The following is a 22,944-nucleotide window of genomic DNA, read 5'->3' on the forward strand; positions in this document are numbered from 1 at the left end:
TTAGCACCAACACTACAACTGTCCAAAACAGACAGAGTTCCCCTCTTGCAGATTCTGGGCAAGAAATCCATTAATCAAATAATTATGTAAACAGATGTACAACTAAAACTTGTGATGAGGACCCTAAAAGAGAGATACAGGGCTGGGGAAGCCAGTTGTGTGTGGGGTACTCACAGAAGGGGCACTAGGGAAAGCTGGCTAAGGGGAGATTGCCCCCGAGCCCTGAGCTGTGGGAACAAGGCTACATTTAATCTGATTTTGAAAAATAAGTGTGTCTGAGAGCCAGGAAGTCAATTTATAGAAGAACAACAAGTGTCTGGCCCCTGAGAACTGAGTCCACCATCACTGCTGTCTACCATCCCCGCATTCTGTATCCCCCCCCTCAGCCCCGTCCCAGCTTTGTTTTCCCCACAGCACTTTATATCCTCTGACATGCTACATACTTTACTTATTTGGCTATTATTTGTCCACCTCCTCCATTCTGCAGCTGAATAAAAATTTCATGGAGACAATAACTTTGGTCTGTCTGTTTTGTTGCCATTGCCTAGCACATTATACGTATTCTGTAAACATTTGTTAAATGGCAGCTGCGTCTACCTAAGTCTTCCACCTATTAGTATGGAGGGAGCATCTCTGCACCAGCCTTGGCCAGCCTCCCCATGAGCTCGGAATCCCTTCTTCTCTTCCATCACCATCTTCTCCCTTCTACCAAGCTTTCCCACCAGCCATGCAACCCTGGTTATGTGCACGCACGCATGCATGTGTCCCAACTTCTCCTTTGAAGCCTCATTCCTTTCTAGTTGCCATCCTGCTTCTTTCCTCCTCACAACATGTCTTTTCAGACACCTATCTTATTATGTGCTTCTCCAGTCCTGGCCCACCAAGGGTTGGCTGTGGCCTCCTTACCATCATCCTGAAACCACCCCTCAGACCACCAATGATTCTGCACTGCAGTGCCAAAGGTTCAGCCTTATTTCCCTCCATCTCTCAGCAGCAGTGAACCCCCTTCACTCCTCCCCCTCAGATATGTCCTCTCTGGGGAACCAGAGCTTGCCAGCACCTGCGTTCTGTCTGGCAAAAAGAGAGGACACCAAGTCAACACTGGTTACAGTGAAGGATTATTTCCCAAATGATTCATCATCTTGAAGGATCTCAAAGCTATTATCTTGAAGACCATTTAGGATTATAAATTACTTTAGCTGTAGGAAGTTGTCCAACTCCACGTCAATGTTAGTTTGTATTGTTACTGCCCAAATCATTGGTAGAATCTTATTTTCTCGCATTTTGTTTCTTTTTCAGGAAGGTAGGAAATTGAAAATCAAGTTTGAGAGATCTGCTTGCTGTAATACTGAATACCCTCAATTTTACTATCATTTTCCTTTTCTCAGATCTTCCTGGCAGCACTTACAAAGTAATTCTCCCACTTTTTAAATGACAGCTGTATCCTTGGCATTACTAGAGCTATGTAATAAAAGTTCATCCATAGTTCTGTAATAAAAAACAAAGAACACTGAACACTATGTTTCTTCCTCCATAAAGTCTTCTCTAATGGTTCTAGCTAATATTATGGGCTAGGTATTGGAGACTTACATTGCTTTGGAGATTGGAGAAATCAAATTTAAAACCTGGAATTCAGCTTTATAAAAGAAAGGGCTATTCACTTATAATGCAATGAAATGTGGGAAAAAAAATCCTTTTTCAAATGGTTTGTTCTGCATCGTTTCATCTTTAAGGAACTGAGCTTTTAATGTCCTTCCCAAAATTATTGAAAATAATGTTTCCTAATGGAGATAAGGGTACATGGTGATGACACACCACTTCTTTCCAATGTTTAGCTGCTTCCAAATGAGAAAGCACCTTCTCCATTTACAGACACTACAGCTTAACGACAGAGAAGGCACTCTATATATGTGCACCAAGGAAAAAAAAATGAATGGCACGTAAAGAAGGCATTCACCTCTGGCACTGCACTGTACTTGGCAGCCTGCATGCACGCCCATTTCTTGTGAGTGGCAGTAGAAAGAAGAGCTATTATGATATTGAAGTTCTACTGCATTTTAGTATTGCTTGTGTGCAAGTCAAGATTCATAATTCACAGATATGAAGAAGTTATAATGTTGTTACCCTCTTTTATAAACAAAAATGTACTAGTTAAATTCCCATATTGCCAGTTCTAAAATTTATATGTTGATAAAAGTACTAAGAAACTGCTAGAGCATTATCAAGAGACTATGGTTAATGCATCTTCATTACTACTAATAACCACGAAAAACATATAGATCAAGCTCATGCCGAGCAATTTTTCATCTGAATAGCTCTTAAAAGGGGAATGAGCACTGTTTTCCTTTCTTGAACATTTTTTGTTTTTAAGCAATTTCCCCTTCTTCCACTACCCATAGCTTCCAGAAGAATATTTTATTTTTAAAACAACTATTGAAGGACTCTAGGTACTTTCAGACAGAAACACTTGTAAACCATGTGCTTCTGGAGAAAGCACACTATCCATTGTTTGTGTTTCAGGCAGCTTTTATGACGAAGTTAACTAAGGCAGATCATAAATATTAGCAGCAGCATTCTTCATAATACATACTAAAAAATCTGCAACAATTATTATTGGCTGTGATGCACACTATTAAGTCATGGGTGCTAAATGAAAATCAATGCAATTTTCAAAAGAGCTGATGGACAGTGACTGGACTGGATTAAAGATGGGGTACGATGTGTAAATAATGTTAAAAGAAATGACAAGAGGGCTTTGGGGTTAATAAGACATTAAATATCAAACCTGTCTGTGTAGTCAAAGTCTTTCATTACTATTGTCTACCACATACTATTATTAAACATAGTACCATCTAGGAGGGAGTGCTTTGAAACTTTGCCAAGTACTTACTTTTGGCAAAACCTTCTTCTTCCCTTTTTTTTTTTTTTTTTTTGGCTGCATTTGCAGCATGCAGAAGTTCTGGGCCAGATTTTGAACCCGAGCTGCAGCAGTGACAATGCCAGATACTTAACCCAGTAGCTCACCAGGGAACTCCTGGCACAGCCTTCTTATAGCAGGTTAAATCAGTTGCAACAGAAGCGTTTTTCTGAAGATCCACAAATCCTTCAACATACCTGTATCATAACCCAGCCTGGCTTATGTTTAGTTTCTGAGATTCTTAATGTGGGTGGCTCTTGCTGCCTCTTCCTACCCTCTTACTACCAACTTGATCTCTTGCAGCCTGGCTTTCTGACCCACACTTTATTTACTGAAAGAGCTTCCAGTATCTCCAATTCTTCTTAATTTTCCAGGTCATAAGAGGTTCTCATTCAACTTCTAAAACCTTTCTAAAGCATTAAAAAAAAAAAAAAAAAAAAAGGACTGCCTTTGTAAAATTTCCCCACAACCTTTCTTCTCCTGGTATTCAAATGTTAACATCATCTTGATTTATTTCTGTCCTATCTATAGATTTATTTTTTAGGTCTAATATTAAGTATCTAATATTTGTTTATTTCACTCCATTTGCAATAAGATTTTACTAGATGCTTATTTATATTTTTGTCAAAGAATGAGTTTTCAACTTATCTCTAATGATTTTCCTCTCTATTCTAATTTATATTTTTCTTATTATTTCCTTTCTTGTATTCTCAAAAGTTGAATGCTTGGTTCATTCATTCATTCACCATTCATTAATTCATGTTCTCTTCTTCCCAATAAAGCATTTAAAGCTACACATTTGCATCTGATTACAGCAACAGCATCAAAGATTTTCCCCCACATTGAAATAGTCTGTTGATTCTATTGCTATTCAGATACATTTAAAATTTTAGACAGCTGGGTTTGTTTTATTTAAGTATATTTCTCATTTTGTTTAATTAAATAAAAAACAGAAATATCAGGAGAAAAGAAGTGGGGAAATATTCTGATTTTTCAAAAGAACTGAGGAAACCAAACAAATAATCATTTATATAAATATTTTTACTAATTACTTGGTAAAGGTTGAATTTATTACAGGTAGCCAGTGTGGTTCACTATAAACAAGTCACTCTAGGACAACTTTATGTCTTATCTGAAGCACTGATGTCTGTTAGATATTATCAAGGTGTCAGCGGATACAGTAGAGGATAATACCCGCTTAGTTACAGTTGGACAATGGGACCTAACATGGACTGCTGAATGCTCTAGCATCCATCTGGTGACATGTGTCTCAGGTGTGGTTCACAGACCTGCTCGCCACTCCTTTTTTTCAAGGTCACAATCTTCTGTCACTGAGTTATGTAACTTGGGCGAGTTTTTTGGCCTGCTGTCTGGACCTAATTTTCCTTATCTTTAATCCAAAGGGGCTAGGCTGTATAATATTTTGTGTCCCTTTTAGACAGAAAATCCTATAGTTTCGTGACTTGAAGAAAGAGAAAATATGCTCATTGAATTTGAGACCAAAACCTGCAGAGACATTCAACATACCAGATAAAATAATCAAACTTTAAAATACTCTCAACAGGGTAGCCTGAGAAATAAATGAAACAGATAAAACTTAATGATAATAAATAAAAACTTATGCACTTAGGTTAAAACTTTTTACAAATGCATATTACATAGAATAGGGAGGCATGGATTAATTTGAGTTCATATTTAAAAAAAAAAAAATCCTCCCAACATGAATGTTTTGATTTGACCTACAAAGCTAATCTGAACCCACAATGATGCTGCAGAAGGAAAATAAGATACTAGACAAGTGAACTTCTGGTTTCCACTCCAGCATGTAAAAAGCTCAAAAGTCTACTCTGTCCTAATAGCAGGTAAAAAGCTGAACAAACTGAAAACAACAACAACAACTTTTTCTTAGATTCATAAGAGAAGTGAGGTCAAATAGCAAACTATTGCCCCCCAAACTGGAGGGAGTGACAGCTGAATACAGAGAATCATGACCTACCAGGGCAGAAACCCAGGAACCAGTGCTGGGGCAGGGAACGTGGAAGGGTAGGTTGTCGATGAACTGCCAGAGGCTCAGTGTGGACAAGCTTGAGAGTTAAACTCTCCAGGGGGACCCAGTCATCAGGGGGAGAGGACAAATCAAATTTTTTTGAGTTTTACCTCCTGTGGCCTTACTATGGGGAGAAAGGTTGTGCTTCTGGCAGGAGGAGAGGAAAAGGAACCATTTAAAATACACCAGAGGAGTTCCCGTCGTGGCGCAGTGGCTAACGAATCCGACTAGGAACCATGAGGTTGCGGGTTCGGTCCCTGCCCTTGCTCCGATTCAACCCCTAGCCTGGGAACCTCCATATGCCGCGGGAGCGGCCCAAGAAATAGCAACAACAACGACAAAATAAATAAATAAATAAATAAATAAATAAATAAATAAAATACACCAGAGCATCCTGTTTTTCTCCAAAGGTTTACTCAGAAAAAATATTTAACCAGAGTCTAACTTGCTGGGATTTTTTTCAGAGCCTAACTGACCTGGGGGAAGGGAACACTCCAACCCCAGTCTCCTCTAGCCATCCTGTCCTACTCTAAGCTACCCCCAGACAGGGCTGAGAGGCATGTGTCTAGTTTACAGTCCAAGTTTCCGTTATGATGGGAAAAGAATGGCTAAAAAAGCAGGAGAGTAGGTTCTCCAATATTGTGAGTGCTGCTGTGAGGAAAGCAGTGCTTCTTTGTATGGCTTTAAAAAAGCCAGAGGCACAGGATGAGACTTAATCACAGAATCACAGAATGCCTTCAGTCCCCCACACCTTATCACCACATTACTAAATGCATATTTCTTGTGTTCCTTTTTTTACTCAGTACATCATGTTCAACTATCCAAAAAAAAAAAATTACAAGATGTACTAAAAAGCAAAAAACAGTTTAAAGAGAGAGACAGAGAGTAAGCATCAGAACTAGACTCAGATATAGCAGAATGTTGGAATATCAGACTGGAAATTTAAAACAACTGTGATTAAAATGCTAAGGACACTAATTGATAAAGTAGACAGCATGCAAGAACAGACAGGATATATAAGCAGAGAGGAGGAAATTCTAAGGAAAAAAAAAGAAATGATAGAGATCAAAAATAGTGTAAATTAAGGAATGTCTTTGATGGGTTTATTAGTAGACTGGACATAGCTAAGGAAAGAATCTCTGAGGCTGAACATATTTCAATAGAAACTCCCCAAACTGAAAGACAAATAGAAAAAAAGACAGAAAAAGCAGAACAGAATATCCCAGAAGTGAGGGACAACTACACAAGGTGTAATATTCACATTATGGGAACACCAGAAGGAGAAAAAAGTGAGAAAGGAACAGAAGAAATATTCAAAACAACAATGACTAAGAATTTCCTCAAATTACCGTCAGATATCAAACCAAAGATCCAGGAAGCTCACAGAATGCCACGCAAGATAAATGCCAAAACCCCCCACTACATTCAGTCATATAATTTTTAAACTACAGAAGATGACAGTAAAAAAAAAAAAAATCATGAAAAAGCAGAGGAAAAAAACACATTACCTACAGAGAAGCAAAAATAAGAACCACATTCAAATGCTCCTCATAAACCAGGCATGCAAGAAGAGAGGGCAAGTGTTGAGAGAAAAAAACCACCAGGCTAGAATTCTGTACCCTATAAAATCATCCTTCAAAAGTAAATATGGTATCCATTATACACGGTAGGTATATATTACTCTCTTACAGTAATAAATACATACACCTATGTATAGTACTATATATCTAATAAATAATATTATCCTTTAATAGCTAATAAAACATGTGACTAGATGTACTAGATGACTATCTATATTGCAGGAAGTAACTGCACAATTACAGCAGACAGTTCTGGTGATGCATTAATTTCTCGCAGAACTGAGTTCTGTGTTTATAAAATGGAGTGGAAGAGCTGGAAGGTATGAAAATTATGATGGAAAAAGAATGGCTAAAAAAACAACAGAGTGGGTTCTCCAATATTGTGAAAGCTGCTATGAAGAAAGCAATGCTTCTTTGTGTGGCTTTTAAAAATGAGATCAGGAGTTCCCATTGTGGCTCAGCGGTTAATGAACCTGATTAGCATCCATGAGGACACGGGTTCGATCCCTGGCCTCTCAATGGGTTAAGGATCTGACGTTGCTGTGAGCTGTGGTGTAGGTTGCAAACGCAGCTCGGATCCCGGATTGCTATAGTGGCTCTGGCATAGGCCATCGGTTACAGGTCCAATTGGACCCCTAGCCTGGGGACCTCCATATGCCCTGGGTATGGCTCTAAAAAGACAGAAAAAAAAAAAAAAAAAAAAAAGGACAGAGAGATCAGTTACAAAAGTTAGAGAAAGTAATAGAAAAAAGCTCTGGCACAGGAAATCCTAATGATTTAATAGATTCTCTTTAGGATTGTAGGAGCTTCATTTCTGAAACTGTTTAAGTAGAGATGAGAAAATCATTTTCAGGGATTCCCATGGTGAATCAGCAGGCTAAGAACCCAGCGTAGTCTCCGTGAGCATGAGGGTTCAATCCCTGGCCTCACTCAGCAGGTTAAGGATCTGGCATTGCTGCAAACTGTGGCATAGGTCACAGATGCAGCTCAGGTCCTGTGTTGCAGTGGCTATGGCACAGGCCTGCAGCTGCAGCTGCAATTCAACCCCTAGCGTGAGGACTTCCATATGCCACAAGTGTGGCCATAAAAAATAAAGATAAAAAAAGAAAATGATTTTCAGACACACGGGCTTCCTGGCCTTGGCATGGGAGAGAGGCAAGGTTCAGGAAGGCCCCTTTCCAGCTCTAACAGTTTGTGATCTTCAGGGCCAAATGGCTTCAACCATCACAGCCACAATCCTGCTGAGATGACAGGACTGAAAAGAGGCCTCAATCCTAGTATAGGTCCTTGAGGTCAGCTGACCCAGCCTATCTTCACATTCAAGGGCCTGCCCTCCTCCTTATTGCCACCCTCGGTTTCTATTCTGTTGTTTTTGCCCCTTCTTCCTTCTCTAGGTTCATCTTCCTTCCAAGAACTTTCTTCTCCATTTTTTTCCTTTTCCTTCTATCATAGTCTCCTTTTCTATCATTTTCTCATCTCATTCTACCTATACATTTTTTCCATCATGAAAACATAAATTATTTTAAAATTATTTTCTTAGGTTGAAAAGAGTAGCTAGAAAAAGTAAATGTAAGTATGTGACTGGTTTCTGGATAGAAAAAATATTCTCTTTGCGTCTCTGTGATTTTCTAGCCTATCATTATTGACCTACCCTAAATGGATTATGATTCATATTTACTTCTTTCAAGCTTATATACAGCTATTTTTTATTTGGAAATTGATAGCAGTTGTCATGGTTGCAAAATAATACTTTTCATGATGATTCTAACATTTGAGCTAACATTCATGATATATTTCTACTCACAAATTCTCTAAGTTGAAGGCTTCAAATTCTATAAAATGAATTGTTTCCAACTTTCCCAATTCTTTACCTTTAAAGTTGAGTGTATTGAGTTTACTTGAATGAAAGACATCTATATCTAATTCCTATTTGTTTGCTATATTGTGAGGTTTCTATTATCTAAAATGAACTCTTTCCATATCTCAAGAAACTCGGGATGTTATAGATATTCATTAAAACTAAGTGATAAAGGGGTTGGTAGATGCAAACCATTACATTTAGAATGGATAAACAACAAGGAACTACTGCATAGCACAGGGAACTATATTCAATCTCCTGCGATAGACCATGATGGAAAAAATTTTAAGAAAAGAGTGTGCATGTGTGTAGCTGAGTCACTTTGTTATACAGCAGAAATTGGCACAACACTGTAAATCAACTATACTTCAATGAAAGAAAATACATGATAAAGTTAGCTTGTTACTACTTATTTTTTAGGAATCTGACTTTCAAGTGAAGGATGTTTCCTTTCAGCTGTAAAGGCTATGATTATTTTGCATGTGGCAGGTAAATGTTCATTAATGTGATAGGAAGCAAAAGGAGTGCTTGTTAGGGATAAAAAGCCTACCCCTGATGAGAGGGTGGATATAAGCAAGACTGTGGGGCTTATCTAATTGGGTCTTGAGATATGGAAATTATCTAATTATCTAATTGAACACAATCTGCAATATTTATTTTACAGAATAATAAGCAAAGATGTATTAATCCTAGTCATATAAAATCATAAGATAAACTCCCCAAGACATATCTATAGGAATATATATTAAGGTTCCTATTTCTAAAACTGGAGTGGTAGTTTTCAACGAATTTATTTTCTGACTCAGTGTCTGTGAAGGACACAAATCTCTCCCATCATAACCATGGCTCGCAGGAGTCTCTGGCCTAGGGGAACACATCAGAATGGAGGAGCACACAATTCTGAGACGCTCACCTGTGGAGGAGTTTTATCCTCTTCACCTCTATTCTCTCACTTTGAGAATCACTATATTTTTCACAATTAAAAAAAATCACAAACAGCTGCAGTTAAACAAACATATGTCAAGAATCAACTGTTAGAGTTTTAAGGAAGGAGTCATGAGAGCCAATAAAGAAAAGTGTGAGTCCACATAAAAGTCCAAGGAAACAATCATATTTAGAAAGCACAGGAGGGTACAGTTTAAATGCAGAGAGGAAAAAGAGGAATTTATTTTCTTTCAATTAAAAAAAAACAATATGGAGTTCCCGTCGTGGCGCAGTGGTTAACGAATCCGACTAGGAACCATGAAGTTGCGGGTTCGGTCCCTGCCCTTGCCCAGTGGGTTAACGATCCGGCGTTGCCGTGAGCTGTGGTGTAGGTTGCAGACTCGGCTGGGATCCTGCGTTGCTGTGGCTGTGGCTTAGGCCCAAGAAATAGCAACAACAACAACAACAAAAAACAAAACAAAAAAAACAATATAAGAGTTCCCATTATGGTTCAGCAGAAATGAATCTGACTAGTATCCATGAGGCCACAGGTTTGATCCCTGGCCTCACTCAGTGGGTTAAGGATTGGGCATTGCCGTAAGCTGTGGTGTAGGTCGCAGATGTGGCTCTGATCCTGCACTGCTGTGGCTGTGGTGTAAGCCAGCGGTTGCAGCTCCAATTAGACTCCTAGCCTGGGAACCTCCATATGCCGCGAGTGCAGCCCTAAAAGACAAAAAACCCCACCAAAAAACCAAAAAAAACAAAAAACAAAAAAACAAATCTATAAGACCTCTACACTAAAAACTATAAAACATTATTGAAAGAATTTGAAGAAGACTAATTAAATGAAGAGACCATCCATGTTCATGGATTAGATAATTCAATATTAAGGTATCAGTGCTTCCCACAGATTCAATGTAATGCCAATCAAAATCCCAATTTTTTTTTTCCTTTTTCTGGATGCACCTGTGGCATACAGAAGTTCCCAGGCGAGGGGATTAACCTAAGCTGCAGCTGCTGGCCACAGCCACAGCAACAACAACAGCAACAAATGTATCTGAGCTGCATCTGGGACCAACGCAACAACTTGCGGCAACATCCTCATGGGCACTGTGTCAGGTTCTTAACCTGTTGAGCAACAACCAGAACTCTTAAATTCACAATAATCTTTATAGAAATTGACATACTGAATCTAAAAATTATGTGGGAATGCAAAGAACCTAGAATAGCCAAATTAAGGAAAAAGAATAAAGTTGGAGGACTTAGATGATTTAAAATCAAGACTTGCTATAAAGCTACATAATTAGGCTAGTGTGGTACTAGAGAAAGGATAGAGTGCCCAGAAAGACTCATATGCATATTGTCAATTGATTTTGTTTTTTCTTTCCATTTTTCTTTTCTTTTCTTTTCTTTTTTTCTTTTTTTTTTTTTGTCTTTTTGCCTTTTCCAAGGGCCGCTCCCTCCTGAGGCATATGGAGGTTCCCAGGCCAGGGGTCTAATCGGAGCCATAGCCACCGGCCTATGCCAGAGCCACAGCAACTCGGGATTCAAGGTCTGCAACCTACACCACAGCTCACAGCAATGCCAGATCCTCAACCCACTGAGCAAGGCCAGGGATCGAACCCGCAACCTCATGGTTCCTAGTCGGATTTGTTAACCACTGCGCCACGACGGGAACTCCTCCATTTCTCTTTTTTAAAAATTTTTTTATTATTATTACAGTTGACTTACAATGTTTCATCAAGTTCTGTTGTACAACAAAGTGACCCAATCACACACATTTCCCTATGCTGTACAGTAGGATCCCATTGCCCATCCACTCCAGATATAACAGTTTGCATCCCCCCAAATCACCAAAATGACCATCCCTCCTACTCTTTCTCCTTCCCCACCCCCAACCCTGGGAACCCCAAGTCTGCTCTTCTTGGCCATGCTGTTTTTTTGTTTGTTTGTTATTTTTATATAGGATCATCTGTTCCAAATTTTAGATTCCACAAATAAGTGATATCATATGGTATTCGTCTTTTTCTTTCTGGCTTATTTCACTTAGTATGAGAGTCTCTAGTTCCATGCATGTTGCTGCAAATGGCATTAGTTTATCTTTTTTATGGCTGAGTAATATTCCACTGTATATATGTACCACATCTTAATCATCAGTCAATGGACATTTAGGTTGTTTCCATGTCTTGGCTATTGTGAATAGTGCCACTACAAACATAGGGATGCATGTATCTTTTTCAGTAAAAGTTTTGTCTGGATATATGCCCAGCACTGGAATAGGTGGATCATATGGTAGCTCTATATTTAGTTTCCTGAGGTATCTCCACACTGTCAATTGATTTTCAACAAAGGATCCAATTTAATTCAATGGGGAAAGGAAAGACTTTAAAACAAATGGCACTAAACTGCTGGATATCCATACAGAAAAATACAAACTTGAATTTTCACCTCACTCCATACACAAACATTAATTTGAAGTGGGCCACAGGTTTAATGCAAATGGTAGAACCACACAGCTTTTAGAAGAAGATAGAGTATTTAGTGAGGAGCTAACTCAGCAGGCATGGTCTGCCCAAATTCTGCACATTCCAAAGCTGTTTGGGCCCTTGAGGGACAACTGGGAGATAATCCAGACCTTGAATGTCCTGCCTGATGTCTTTGTAGACCAATGGCCTTGAGCCACAGCAAACAGTTTATGCTATCAATGGGATTTATGGTAAAAGTCTGTTTCTGGAGTTCCTGTGGTGGCGCAGTGGTTAATGAACCTGACTAGGAACCATGAGGTTGAGGGTTCAATCCCTGGCCTCATTCAGTGGGTTGAGGATCTGGCATTGCTGTGAGCTGTGGTGTAGGTTGCAGACATGGCTCAGATCCTTCATTGCTGTGGCTCTGGTGTAGGCTGGTGGCTACAGCTCTGATTAGATCCCTAGTCTGGGAACCTCCATATGCCATAGGTACAGCCCTAGAAAAGACCAAAGGGGGAAAAAAAAAAAGTCTGCTTCTTTTCGACATGGGCCCCTACTGCACTGTATCAGTGTGACCTCTGCGAGGATTGGAGACAGAGTAGCTGGTGTCAGTTACATGGTTGCTTCATGCCTACATGACTGACCTCTAATAAGTCTTGGGAGCCACAAATCCTGGTTGAGCTTCCCTGGTTGGCAACACCTTACATGTGTTGCCATACACAATTCCTGGCTGGGAGTGGACAACTGGAAACTTGTATCTCTTTCTCTCAGACGCCAACCTTTTTCCTTTCCTACTTTTAATCTCTATCCTTTTGCCATAACATACTGTAAACATGAGTATACAGCTTTTCTGAGTTCTGAGTCCATCTAGTCTAGAGAATCATCAAAGCTGAAGGTGGTCTTAAGGACTCTTCACAATGGATACTAAGAGGAGTCTTAGGAAAACAAAATGCACTTTCTGTAAAAGAGAACACTGATAAAATAAATTTCCTTGGAATAAAAATTTTCTGCTCATCAAAAGACATCTTTAAGGCATCATTAAGAAAATGAACAGGCAAGCCACACACTGGGGGATATTTGCAGTACATATATCTGACAAAGAGTCTTATCCAGAATATATAAATAATTCTTACAAACCAAGAATAAAAAGACAAATAACATTAAAAACAGGCAAAATAATTCTTACAAATCAAGAATAAAAAGACAAAGAACATTAAAAACAGGCAAAATACTTAGAGGATATACAAGTCAACACGCTATGAAAAGATGGTCAGGAAACAGCAAAGTAAGCCACAATAAGATACCATTTTCATACCAACTAAAACAGATTAAAAAAGAAAAAGACTAATAGAAGCAAACATTATTACAACCATGTATAGCCATTAGAACCCCCATATATTTCTGACGAGAGTGGGAAAAGGTGTAATTACTTTGTAAAACAATATGTAGTTTCTCATAAAGTTAAACATATATCTATCCTATAGAACAATTTCTACGTGTTTACCTGAGAAAGACAAACATATAGCCACAACAACGACAAACAAAAATATCAGAACACCTGTATAATAGTGTTCTTAGCAGTCTTGTTCATAACATCCCAAATCTGGAAATAACCTACTATCTATCAACAAGAGAATAGATAAACAACTTGTGGTATATCATATAATGGAATACAATTCAATAATCTAAAGGAAGAATGTACTGATATATGAACAAGGTGCATGAATTGCAAAAACATGCTGAATGAAAAAAGCTAGACCCCAAAGAGTGCATTTTACATGGCTCTATTTATATGAAACTCAAGAAAAAGTAAAACCAATGTGAGGTAACAGAAATCAGAAAGCAGTAGTAGCCCTGGGATGAAGGGTTAGATTTGACCACAAAGAGACTTGAGGGAATTCTCAGGGGAAAGAAATGTTCACTCCAGATACATGTTTTAGATGGTGGTTACATGGGTTTACACAGCTGTCAAAACTCATCAGACTGAACACTTAAGATCCGCATCTTCTGTACAAATTATAGGTAACATTTTTTAAAAAGAAGAAAGATTTTTTTACTCTGCACACAGTGTTATCAATTTACCCAAGTTGGTTAGGAATTAACAACTCTCTTTGATACAACAGAAAGAGCATAAACTCTTATTTGAGCACAAAAATATCATAAAAAAATTAGAGTTATATAGAAATCAGTGTCCTTTGAAATTCTGATTAGCCAATTAACTACTAATGGACCATAACCATGGACTTCTTGGCTTCATGGCTTGGGAAATATTATTAGCATATTATTTCCTTACCATATTTTAGCAATAAAATACTTCTAAGTAAATATAATAAAGCCCAATTTAAAAAGTCTTGTGGACTATATAAAATGGAAACTGGCTGGGAAAATTTTTACGCTTTTTAGGTATTCAAAACAGTATTCATTCATCCAGTCATTAAACTAAATATTCACTGAATACTAGAAACAGTGCCAGGTACCACGCCAGGTCCTGGGAATATGAAGTTTCTAAGAGCCAGACCCTGACATCAACATGAGTTATTCTACAATTGAAGTTAAAAGCATTCATTCACTTCACTAAGGTCTGAATTTGTTCTCTGTGCCAGGTACAGAGGGAACAGCAGTGACAGAGGCAGATATGGTCCCCATTCTCACAAAGTTCAAATTCTAGCACAAGATTACAACTGCTGGAAGAATCCTTGTGCTTCCTGGGATCAGGCACTTTCTAGGACGTTCTTGTCCGGCCAGGTTCTGGGAGGAGCATGCTTAAGCTGGGGCAGATCCTGATCCCAGGGAGAAATGGAGAACTGCTGAGCACCAGGCACTCTCGGGGTTAAGATGGATTGGACACAGCACTCCTTCATTACATGGAGCCTAGTAGAGGCCAGGGAGGCCGTCAAAGGCCAGTGAGAATCATCCCCCTGCTGGAATCGTCTTTCCCTGGAGCCTGGCTTCCTCTTGGATCCCACATAGGGATCCTAACAAGGGGCCTTTTGTCAAGGGCCTACCCTCCAGAATTCTAATTCTGGAATCTTTCATTATTGATATCAGTTAAGTTGTTTAAAGTAAGCTCTGTTACCAGGCAGAGGAAAGCTGGGAGTCTCAGCCCAGAGAAGACTAGTCTAGGGCTGATCTGGTGAGCAGAGAGATGGGGAACTAAACCTGGTTTCTTCCATTTCTCTCAAGGCCTCATTTGATCAAGTGCTATATTTACCTTTGGTGAGATGAAATTGCTTACGCAAGGAATTCCTGTCGTGGCACAGCGGAAATGAATCTGACTAGGAACCATGAGGTTGCGGGTTCGATCCCTGGCCTCCCTCACTGGGTTAAGGATCCGGCGTTGCTGTGAGCTGTGGTATAGGTCACAGACGTGGCTCGGATCTGGCATTGCTGTGGCTGTGGCATAGGCCAGCTGCTACAGCTCCAATTAGACCCATAACCTAGGAACCTCCATATGCTGCAGGTGCTGCCCTAAAAAGACAAAGACAAAAAATAAAAACATAAATAAAAAAATTAATTGCTTACTCAAGCTAAGGACCTACAGTTGTGGAGCCCGTAAAAAGGCACTGCTCGAGAAAGTGACACATGCCCTTGAGGTGCTGCTGACAGCTAAGGTGCTATTATTTCCTCACCTCTGCAGAGCAGAAAAAAATTACGCATTTTGAGAAACTGTGTTGTGTCATTTTCAACACAGAAAATCCATGAATGTTCTGAAATAAAGGAGGTACGTGATTCTACTCAGTATAAGAGACTGCAGTATTTTAAAACTACGAAAATTCTCCCATGATACTCAGTGGGCATTTCAGTAGTCACAGATTCCTAAATAAGTTTGATGGGTCTTTCTAAATACTGGTCACAATTTAGATGCACTTATTTTTTTATAGCAGCAATTTATGGTTAGTTATTTAAAGACAAAATTGGAGCAAGATTTGGGTGTTAAATTGTTGTTCTGAGCTCAAAAGTTGAATGAATTGAAAATGTCAATTCCCATTTTTAAAAAGAAATTTGCAAGTTAAGTAAAATCAGAGCATAGTGGATAATACCCACACATGTAATGGAAAATCTACCACTAAAATACCTAGGCTCTTGCTTTTAAAGACTTAATTATAGCAATCCATGGTAAAGCAGAGAAGAGAAACCAGGCTTATTGATTTCTAGAGATATTCTGATCCATGAAATCATATGTCATCTTTGCATCCTCATCCCTTATTTGGAGAGGCAACACAAATAGAAGTCCACTGCCAGAGACGTAGACAAATATTAGTTCCCTGCTTTCCAGGTGTCTGCCTGCCTGTCTCTCCTCTACAAACTGCTCATTGCTGGGGTTTCCCATGAGGTTATAAGTTCCCTCTGGATCATCCCCACTTGTTACTCAATTACAGCCCCAGTACATTAACTCTTTAATAGCTTCTAAACAACTAAGAAAGTAGTTGCAAGGCTAATTATGGTTGAAGGGTCCAGCATGGTAAAAGCATCTTAGGCACTAAACAGCTCCAGGGAGACTTTACCAAGGGTTTTGTAGCTACAATAGTTTTTGATCATGGATAAAGTAGTGACATGATAAACCTCTGGGGAATAATGTGGTAGTTATAACGGCCACATACAGAATTGGAAGTATTACTTGGCAAGATTATCAAGTTTGTCTCAATTTATACTCCCTCAATTGGTGACTAAGCATATCCATGTGCCTTTACCAATGCTAGCTTGGTCATACATTCATTCCCTTTGAACTACTTTATTGAGGTATGACTGACACACAAACAGCTGTACATATTTAATGTGCACAGCTTGATGAGTTTGGAGGTAAGTATACATCTGTGAAACCATCACTACAACCTATGCCATAAACCTATCCATCACCTCCAAAAGTTTCCTCCTGTCCTTTTATTATTACTTTTTATTTATTTATTTTTGATAAGAACACTTAAAATAAGATCTACTCTCTTAGCAAATGTTAAGTACCTACTACAGTATTATTAACTATGGGCCTAGGCTCTACATTAGATCTCTAGGACTTAAACATCTCTGTCTCATTTTTTTGGCGGGGGTGGGGGCGTGGGTTGAAGCATATGGAAGTTCCCAGGCTAGGGGTCGAATCTGAGCTGCAGCTGCCAGTCTGCGCCACAGCCACAGCCACAGCAACGCAGTGTCCAAGCCATGTCTGTGATCTACACCACAGCTCACAGTAATGCTGGATCCTTAAGCCACTGAGTGAGGCCAGGTATTGAACCCACGTCCTCATGGATACCAGTCGACTCATTACCACTGAGCCACGATGGGAACACTTGTCTCATTTATTTTTAATTTGCTAATTTGAAAGGTGAGAAATTGTACTTCATAGGTGTTTTAATTGGAATTTCTTTGACTAATTATGAATTTGAACAGCTTTTTAAATGTTTATTTACTGTCTGCAATCCTTTCATTGAAGGATTCCTACTATATTCCAGGCCCCATTTTAGGTGCTGATGATACGTTAATAAGATAAACATGCAGAGTTGACATTTCAGTACAAGAAACAAACAGTAAAAATAAACAAAAAATTGAATAAACATTTTTTAAAAAGCAAAAAATACCATTTCAGGTAAGACCTGCTATAAAAAAGACGCAAAAACAAAACAAAGAAAGAGGACAGAATGTTCTACTGTTTTAGTTTAGGTTTGTTTTTTTTTTTTTGTCTTTTTGCCATTTCTAGGGCCGCTCCCACGGCATATGGAGGTTCCCAGGCTAGGGGTCGAATCGGAGCTGTAGCCACTGGCCTTTGCCAGAGCCACAGCAACTCGGGATCCGAGCCGCGTCTGCAACCTACACCACAGCTCACGGCAACGCTGGATCGTCAACCCACTGAGCAAGGGCAGGGACCGAACCCGCAACCTCATGGTTCCTAGTCGGATTCGTTAACCACTGCGCTACGACGTGAACTCCTAGTTTAGTTTTTTTAAGTTATAGGTGATTTACACTTGAGTTGCCAGTTTCTGCTGTATAGCACAGTGGCCCAGTCATACATATATACACATTCTTTTTCTCATACTATCTTCCATCATGTTCTAATCTCAAGAGGTTGGATACTGTTCCCTGCACTAGAGAATAGGATCTCATTGCTTATCCATTCTAAATGCAATAGTTTGTGTCTACTAACCCCAAACTCCCAGTCCATCCCACTTCCTCCCTCCTCCTCCTTGGCAACCACAAGACTGTTCTCTATGTCTGTGAGTCTTTCTGTTTTGTATGTAGGTTCATCTGTGCCATATTTAGATTCCACATATAAGTGATATGATATTTCTTTTATTTTTTTACTTTTATTTTAGGCAGGGCAATCAAAGAGAGGTTCTCTGAAGAGGTGATACCTGATCACAGACTGAATAGTAAGTGTGCCATGTGGATTCTTGGGGAAGAACCCAGACATGGGGAAAAGCAAGATCAAAGCTCCCCAAGTGGGAACACGTTTGAGTACTTAAAGAATGGTAAGCAGGCCAGTATGACTGGAGTCCAGTGAACAACAGGACAGAGCAGTGGGAGCAAGTGGTATGGGAGAGAAAGGAGCTGTACTGTGCAGGGCCTGCCTGAAGACCATTGTAAAGGCTTTGGATTTTACCCAAAGTCACCGAAGAGATCTGAGCAGCAGACTGATATAATTGGACTTGCATTGGGAGACTAGGTAGAAAGCTGTAGGGTGAGAAGGGCAAGGACATGTGACTTGGTATTAGTGGTGCAGGGAGATAAAAGTGACTTACTTCAGGATATAGTTTGAACAGGACTTGCTGATGGAATTTATGTGTGAAGCCTGAGAAAAAGGGGAGTCACAAGGATTTTGAAACCAAACTTATGGTTACCAAAGGGGAAACGGTAGGGGGAGGTGATGGATTGGGAGGTTGGGAGTAGCATATTATACACTACATGTTTGCATACTACACAAAATCGATACGTAACAAGGACCTATTACATAGCTCAGAGAAATCTATTCAATATTCTCTAACAGCCCATATGGGGAAAGAATCTGAAAAAGAATGGATCTGTATGTGTGTATATATATATATATATATATGGCTGATTTACTTTGCTGTATACTCAAAGCTAACACAACAGTGTTAAGTCACCTATACTCCAATGAAAGTTATTTTTTCTTAAATCTAGTTTATGGAAAGGAAGGAAGGAAGGAAAGAAGGAAAGAAAAGAAAAGAAAAGAAAAGAAAAGAAAAGAAAGAAAGAAAGAAAGAAAGAAAGAAAAGAAAAGAAAGAAAAGAAAAGAATGAATGAAAGAAAGAAAAAAGAAAGAAAAGAATGAATGAAAGAAAGAAAAAAGAAAGAAAAGAAAGAAACAAAGGAAAAAGAAAGAGGAGTTAAAAGCAATTCTAAAGCTTGCTCAACTGGGTCATGACATTCACTGTGATGAAGAAACACTGGGAGAGTAACAGGTGTGTGGAGGTGGACTCAAGCGTTTGGAACATATGAGTTTATGTTCAAGGGAAGAGGTCAGGATAAAGATATAAAATGGAATTTAAAGCCATGAACCTGGGCTGGGATCCATTGGGCAGTGAAGAGCATAGCAGGAGATGGGATGGCCACTGAGACAGGATCCTATGATTCTTACTGAACTGTGTAGGTTTTTATATATTACTTGCTATAATTATAGTTTGTCAGTCATTTCTGCTACAAATATTTTCCCAATTTTCTGTTTGCTTTTTTTGTTGTTGTTGTTTGGCCTTACCAGAGCATGTGGAAATTCCAGGGCCAGAACCGAAGCCGCTGCAGGGACGATGCCATGTAGTTACACTGCAGGCCACAAGGGGCGTCCTCTATTGGCTTTTTGATTCAGTTTATTTAACTTTTGACATATCTACTTAAAATAGTTGTGGAGGAGTTCCCGTTGTGGCTCAGCGGAAATGAATCTGACTAGGAACCATGAGGTTGCGGGTTCGATCCCTGGCCTCACTCACTGGGTTAAGGATCCGGCGTTGCTGTGAGCTGTGGTATAGGTCACAGACGTGGCTCGGATCTGGCATTGCTGTGGCTGTGGCATAGGCCAGCTGCTACAGCTCCAATTAGACCCATAACCTAGGAACCTCCATATGCTGCAGGTGCTGCCCTAAAAAGACAAAAAAAAAAAAAAAAGTTGTGAAGTAAAATCCGTCAGTGCTTCCCTTTGTGATTTCTTCCATTACTTTTAAGCCTAAAATGTCTAGTAACCAGAGGTCAGATAGACACTCATGTTTTATTCTATGTTTGCTTGAGTAAACTTTGATTAATTCAGAATTTATTTGGGTGTGTGTGAAGATTATAAGTTGATACCTTTTCCAAAAATTTGTCATTTCTCAACACCATCTACAAACTTTTTCTTCCCTGGAGCACTCCTCTGTGATGTCTTCACACACAATACTTCATTTGGTTCAGCTGAATTTCAAATCACAACTGTGATGATGAGAAACCTGCCTTCCATTCCTTATGATGATACTTTTTATAAGAATCTCAACCTGCTTCCAAGAAATACATAAAATAGAACCAACATTTCTGAGAAGAAAAATGCAGGGATAGAAAGCTAAATGAAAGAAAGATAAAACATGAAAGGAGAGCGCAAGGGATATAGTCCATTTCCTTTTTGGAAAAACAAAAAAGTAGATGTTGAAAAATATAAAAGGAGAATCATGTAAACATACAACAGGTACTTTTAGAGGAACTTCCCCCACAGCAGCCAGCGCTATCTCAGGTGCCCTTAAGTGGTAAGGTAAGAGATCTGCCCTCAGTGGGAAGGCTGGGGAGACTGACGATACATGCATAAATGAAGTGTATGGCTCCAGTAAGTGATGAATCCTGTGAAAATAAGATGGGGCAACTGGGTAGACTGTCCAAGGGAGAAGACAAACGGGAGGTCATGAGAGGCTGCTGTGAGATGATGTGTGGGCTGAGTTATAAACCTTGAAGAGGCAAAGGAAGAGAAAGGTGGGAGAACAGGGAAGTGCAGATGCCCAGGGCAAGCTCTAAAGGAGGGAGGAGAAGCTGGGGGTAGAGGAGAGGAAGTCACCAGGGGAGAGGCCAAGGAGGAAAGGTGGACCAGCAGAGGTAATAGGAAGCCTTTGGAGGGCTTAAGTCGGGGTGTGATGTAATCTATTATAAATTGAGAGTTACTGGGCTGTCCTGTGAACTAATCTGGGGGTGGGGCATGGAGGGTGTGTGGGTGGGTGGTGGGTGGAGGAGGGGGCAGGTTATGGGGTGGAGATTAGGGGAGAAGAAGGGCCTCCAGCTAGAAAGATGTATGAACAAAGTGCCTAAACTGTACTATTCTTTTAAACATATCAGAACGAAATAGTTGACAGTGAGGGAATACAAGTGACTAGACTGTAAGATTCCTGAGGGCAGGGATTTTTGTTGGGTTTGTTCACTGAGTATCTCCAGTGCTTAGAATAAAGAGAGTCTGGCACTCAAGAAAAATTTGTTAAATTAAATGAACAATGACTATAAGAAATAACCTTTTATTTGTGAAACAAGAATCAGATGAACAAACAGAGCTTCAGAGAAGCCTCATGGGCTATAAAACTGGTCTCATAATTACATAGTCCATCAAACTGTGAGACAGACTTCTATCAAGGATTGGTAAACTAAAAACAGTATTACACTAAAACGAAGCTCAAAGACAAGTCTAAATTCAGCAGCTTTCTTATCAAATCCTTCTCTCTCTTCAGACCACAAGTTTCTGTGTGTCAGGAATTATGTCTTATTTTTAACACTGAGTAAGAGGAGGACACACTGTGTTAGTATACTTCATCAATGTACATTTAGGTTGCTGGAACTATACTGAAGAAGAAAAGCTAGCACTCAGGCAGAATGCTTAAGGAAGAAAATTCGGACAACTTGTAATATTTATCCTAACATTTCAGCCTTTCAGAGTAAACTTTGGAATTATATTCTAATTTGAGATGGTTCTGGTTTGACAAGTTAACTCTTGAGACATCTGAGTATAGCATTATGAAAGAACAAAACTGTTCATCAACCCTTTATGCCAGTGTTAATTTCTTTTTAAAAGTAGGATTTTAATGTTTTTTTATTCCTACAGTGACCCTTAAAATTTCTATGTATGTAATCACAAATGCACACACAAGATGCATTTATAAGCTTGTTGTGTAGTTCTAAAGACAGTTGGGAAACCCAATTTTAATTTTGTTACTGAAATAATTTAAACATATATTATAGAACTGTCTCTTTTCAATCAACAGCAAGGATCTAGAAAGAGATTATACAAGTAGGCACAATTTATTCAGGTTTATTAGTGTTGGAAAAATGAAGTTGCCAAACTTCAAACTGTAACAAGTATTATATTTAATTTTTCATCTTACCACTGACAACACTCTATATTGTTTTTCTCATGCTTAAAAAAAACTTAGATAATTTATTTAACAAAGATTCATTACATGCATTAACCACTGCTATGCTAAAATGTGGAAAATTATTTTCAGCAAATGTGTAAAATTTCCTGATGATCTCCAAGAATATCTTAGTGACTTATAACCTTCATCAGAGAAAGAGGACTTACCGGCTTTTATTCATGAGGTCTGCTCCTCGTGCTTTGTAATAATCTAAATTTGGATGGAATTGGTAAGTCACTGGTCTTGGGTTTTTCTATAGAAAAAAAAAGCAATAAATTACACTGTATAAAGCCATTTAAATTATACATTAACACACAAAAGAATGAAACAATTGTTTTTATATTCTTCCAAAAAAAAATACATGTAATAATGAAGTTTAGTAGTTAATGTGCTAGGGTTTTGTTTTTATTGAAGTTTTGCCTTTCCTGACCTTGGTCTCATCAAACACTGATATAATTTCAATATATTTTACTTTTACCTGTCTCATAGTTCATGTTCCTTTCATTAGATTTTTGATAATTTGTCATTTTCAATATGTCTTTCCAAAATACAATAAGATATAATTACAACAAAACTAAAATATTATATCAGATGTAACGCTAGTACAATCTATGATTAAGGCGGAGACATAAAGTGTCAAGAAAGCTGCATTTTGGAGAAGAGCAAAAGTCACTGTTAGCTTTTGATAACCAGAATGTTGAATATGGCCACTAGATGGCACACTGGGTCTTTCCTCTCCTAAAATTTGTTATTTTTGGAATTCAGCAATTCTTTTAAAGTTAGCAATTTCTATGTCGTCTA

General features: G+C 38.9%; 1 protein-coding gene across 4 annotated transcripts in view; it reads right to left on the reverse strand.

Moving 5' to 3' along the window:
• TBC1D5 (TBC1 domain family member 5) overlaps positions 1-22,944 on the reverse strand; it is a 537,689-nt gene that overhangs the window by 76,180 nt on the left and 438,565 nt on the right. For all 4 annotated transcript variants that reach the window (XM_047768951.1, XM_047768932.1, XM_047768961.1 and 1 more), the window contains one exon: positions 22,311-22,396. In XM_047768951.1, coding sequence (XP_047624907.1) covers positions 22,311-22,396 — 86 coding nt within the window. The remainder of the gene's footprint in view (positions 1-22,310; positions 22,397-22,944) is intronic.

Source organism: Phacochoerus africanus, chromosome 1, assembly GCF_016906955.1.
Source record: "Phacochoerus africanus isolate WHEZ1 chromosome 1, ROS_Pafr_v1, whole genome shotgun sequence".
Classification (NCBI taxonomy): Eukaryota; Metazoa; Chordata; class Mammalia; order Artiodactyla; family Suidae; genus Phacochoerus; species Phacochoerus africanus.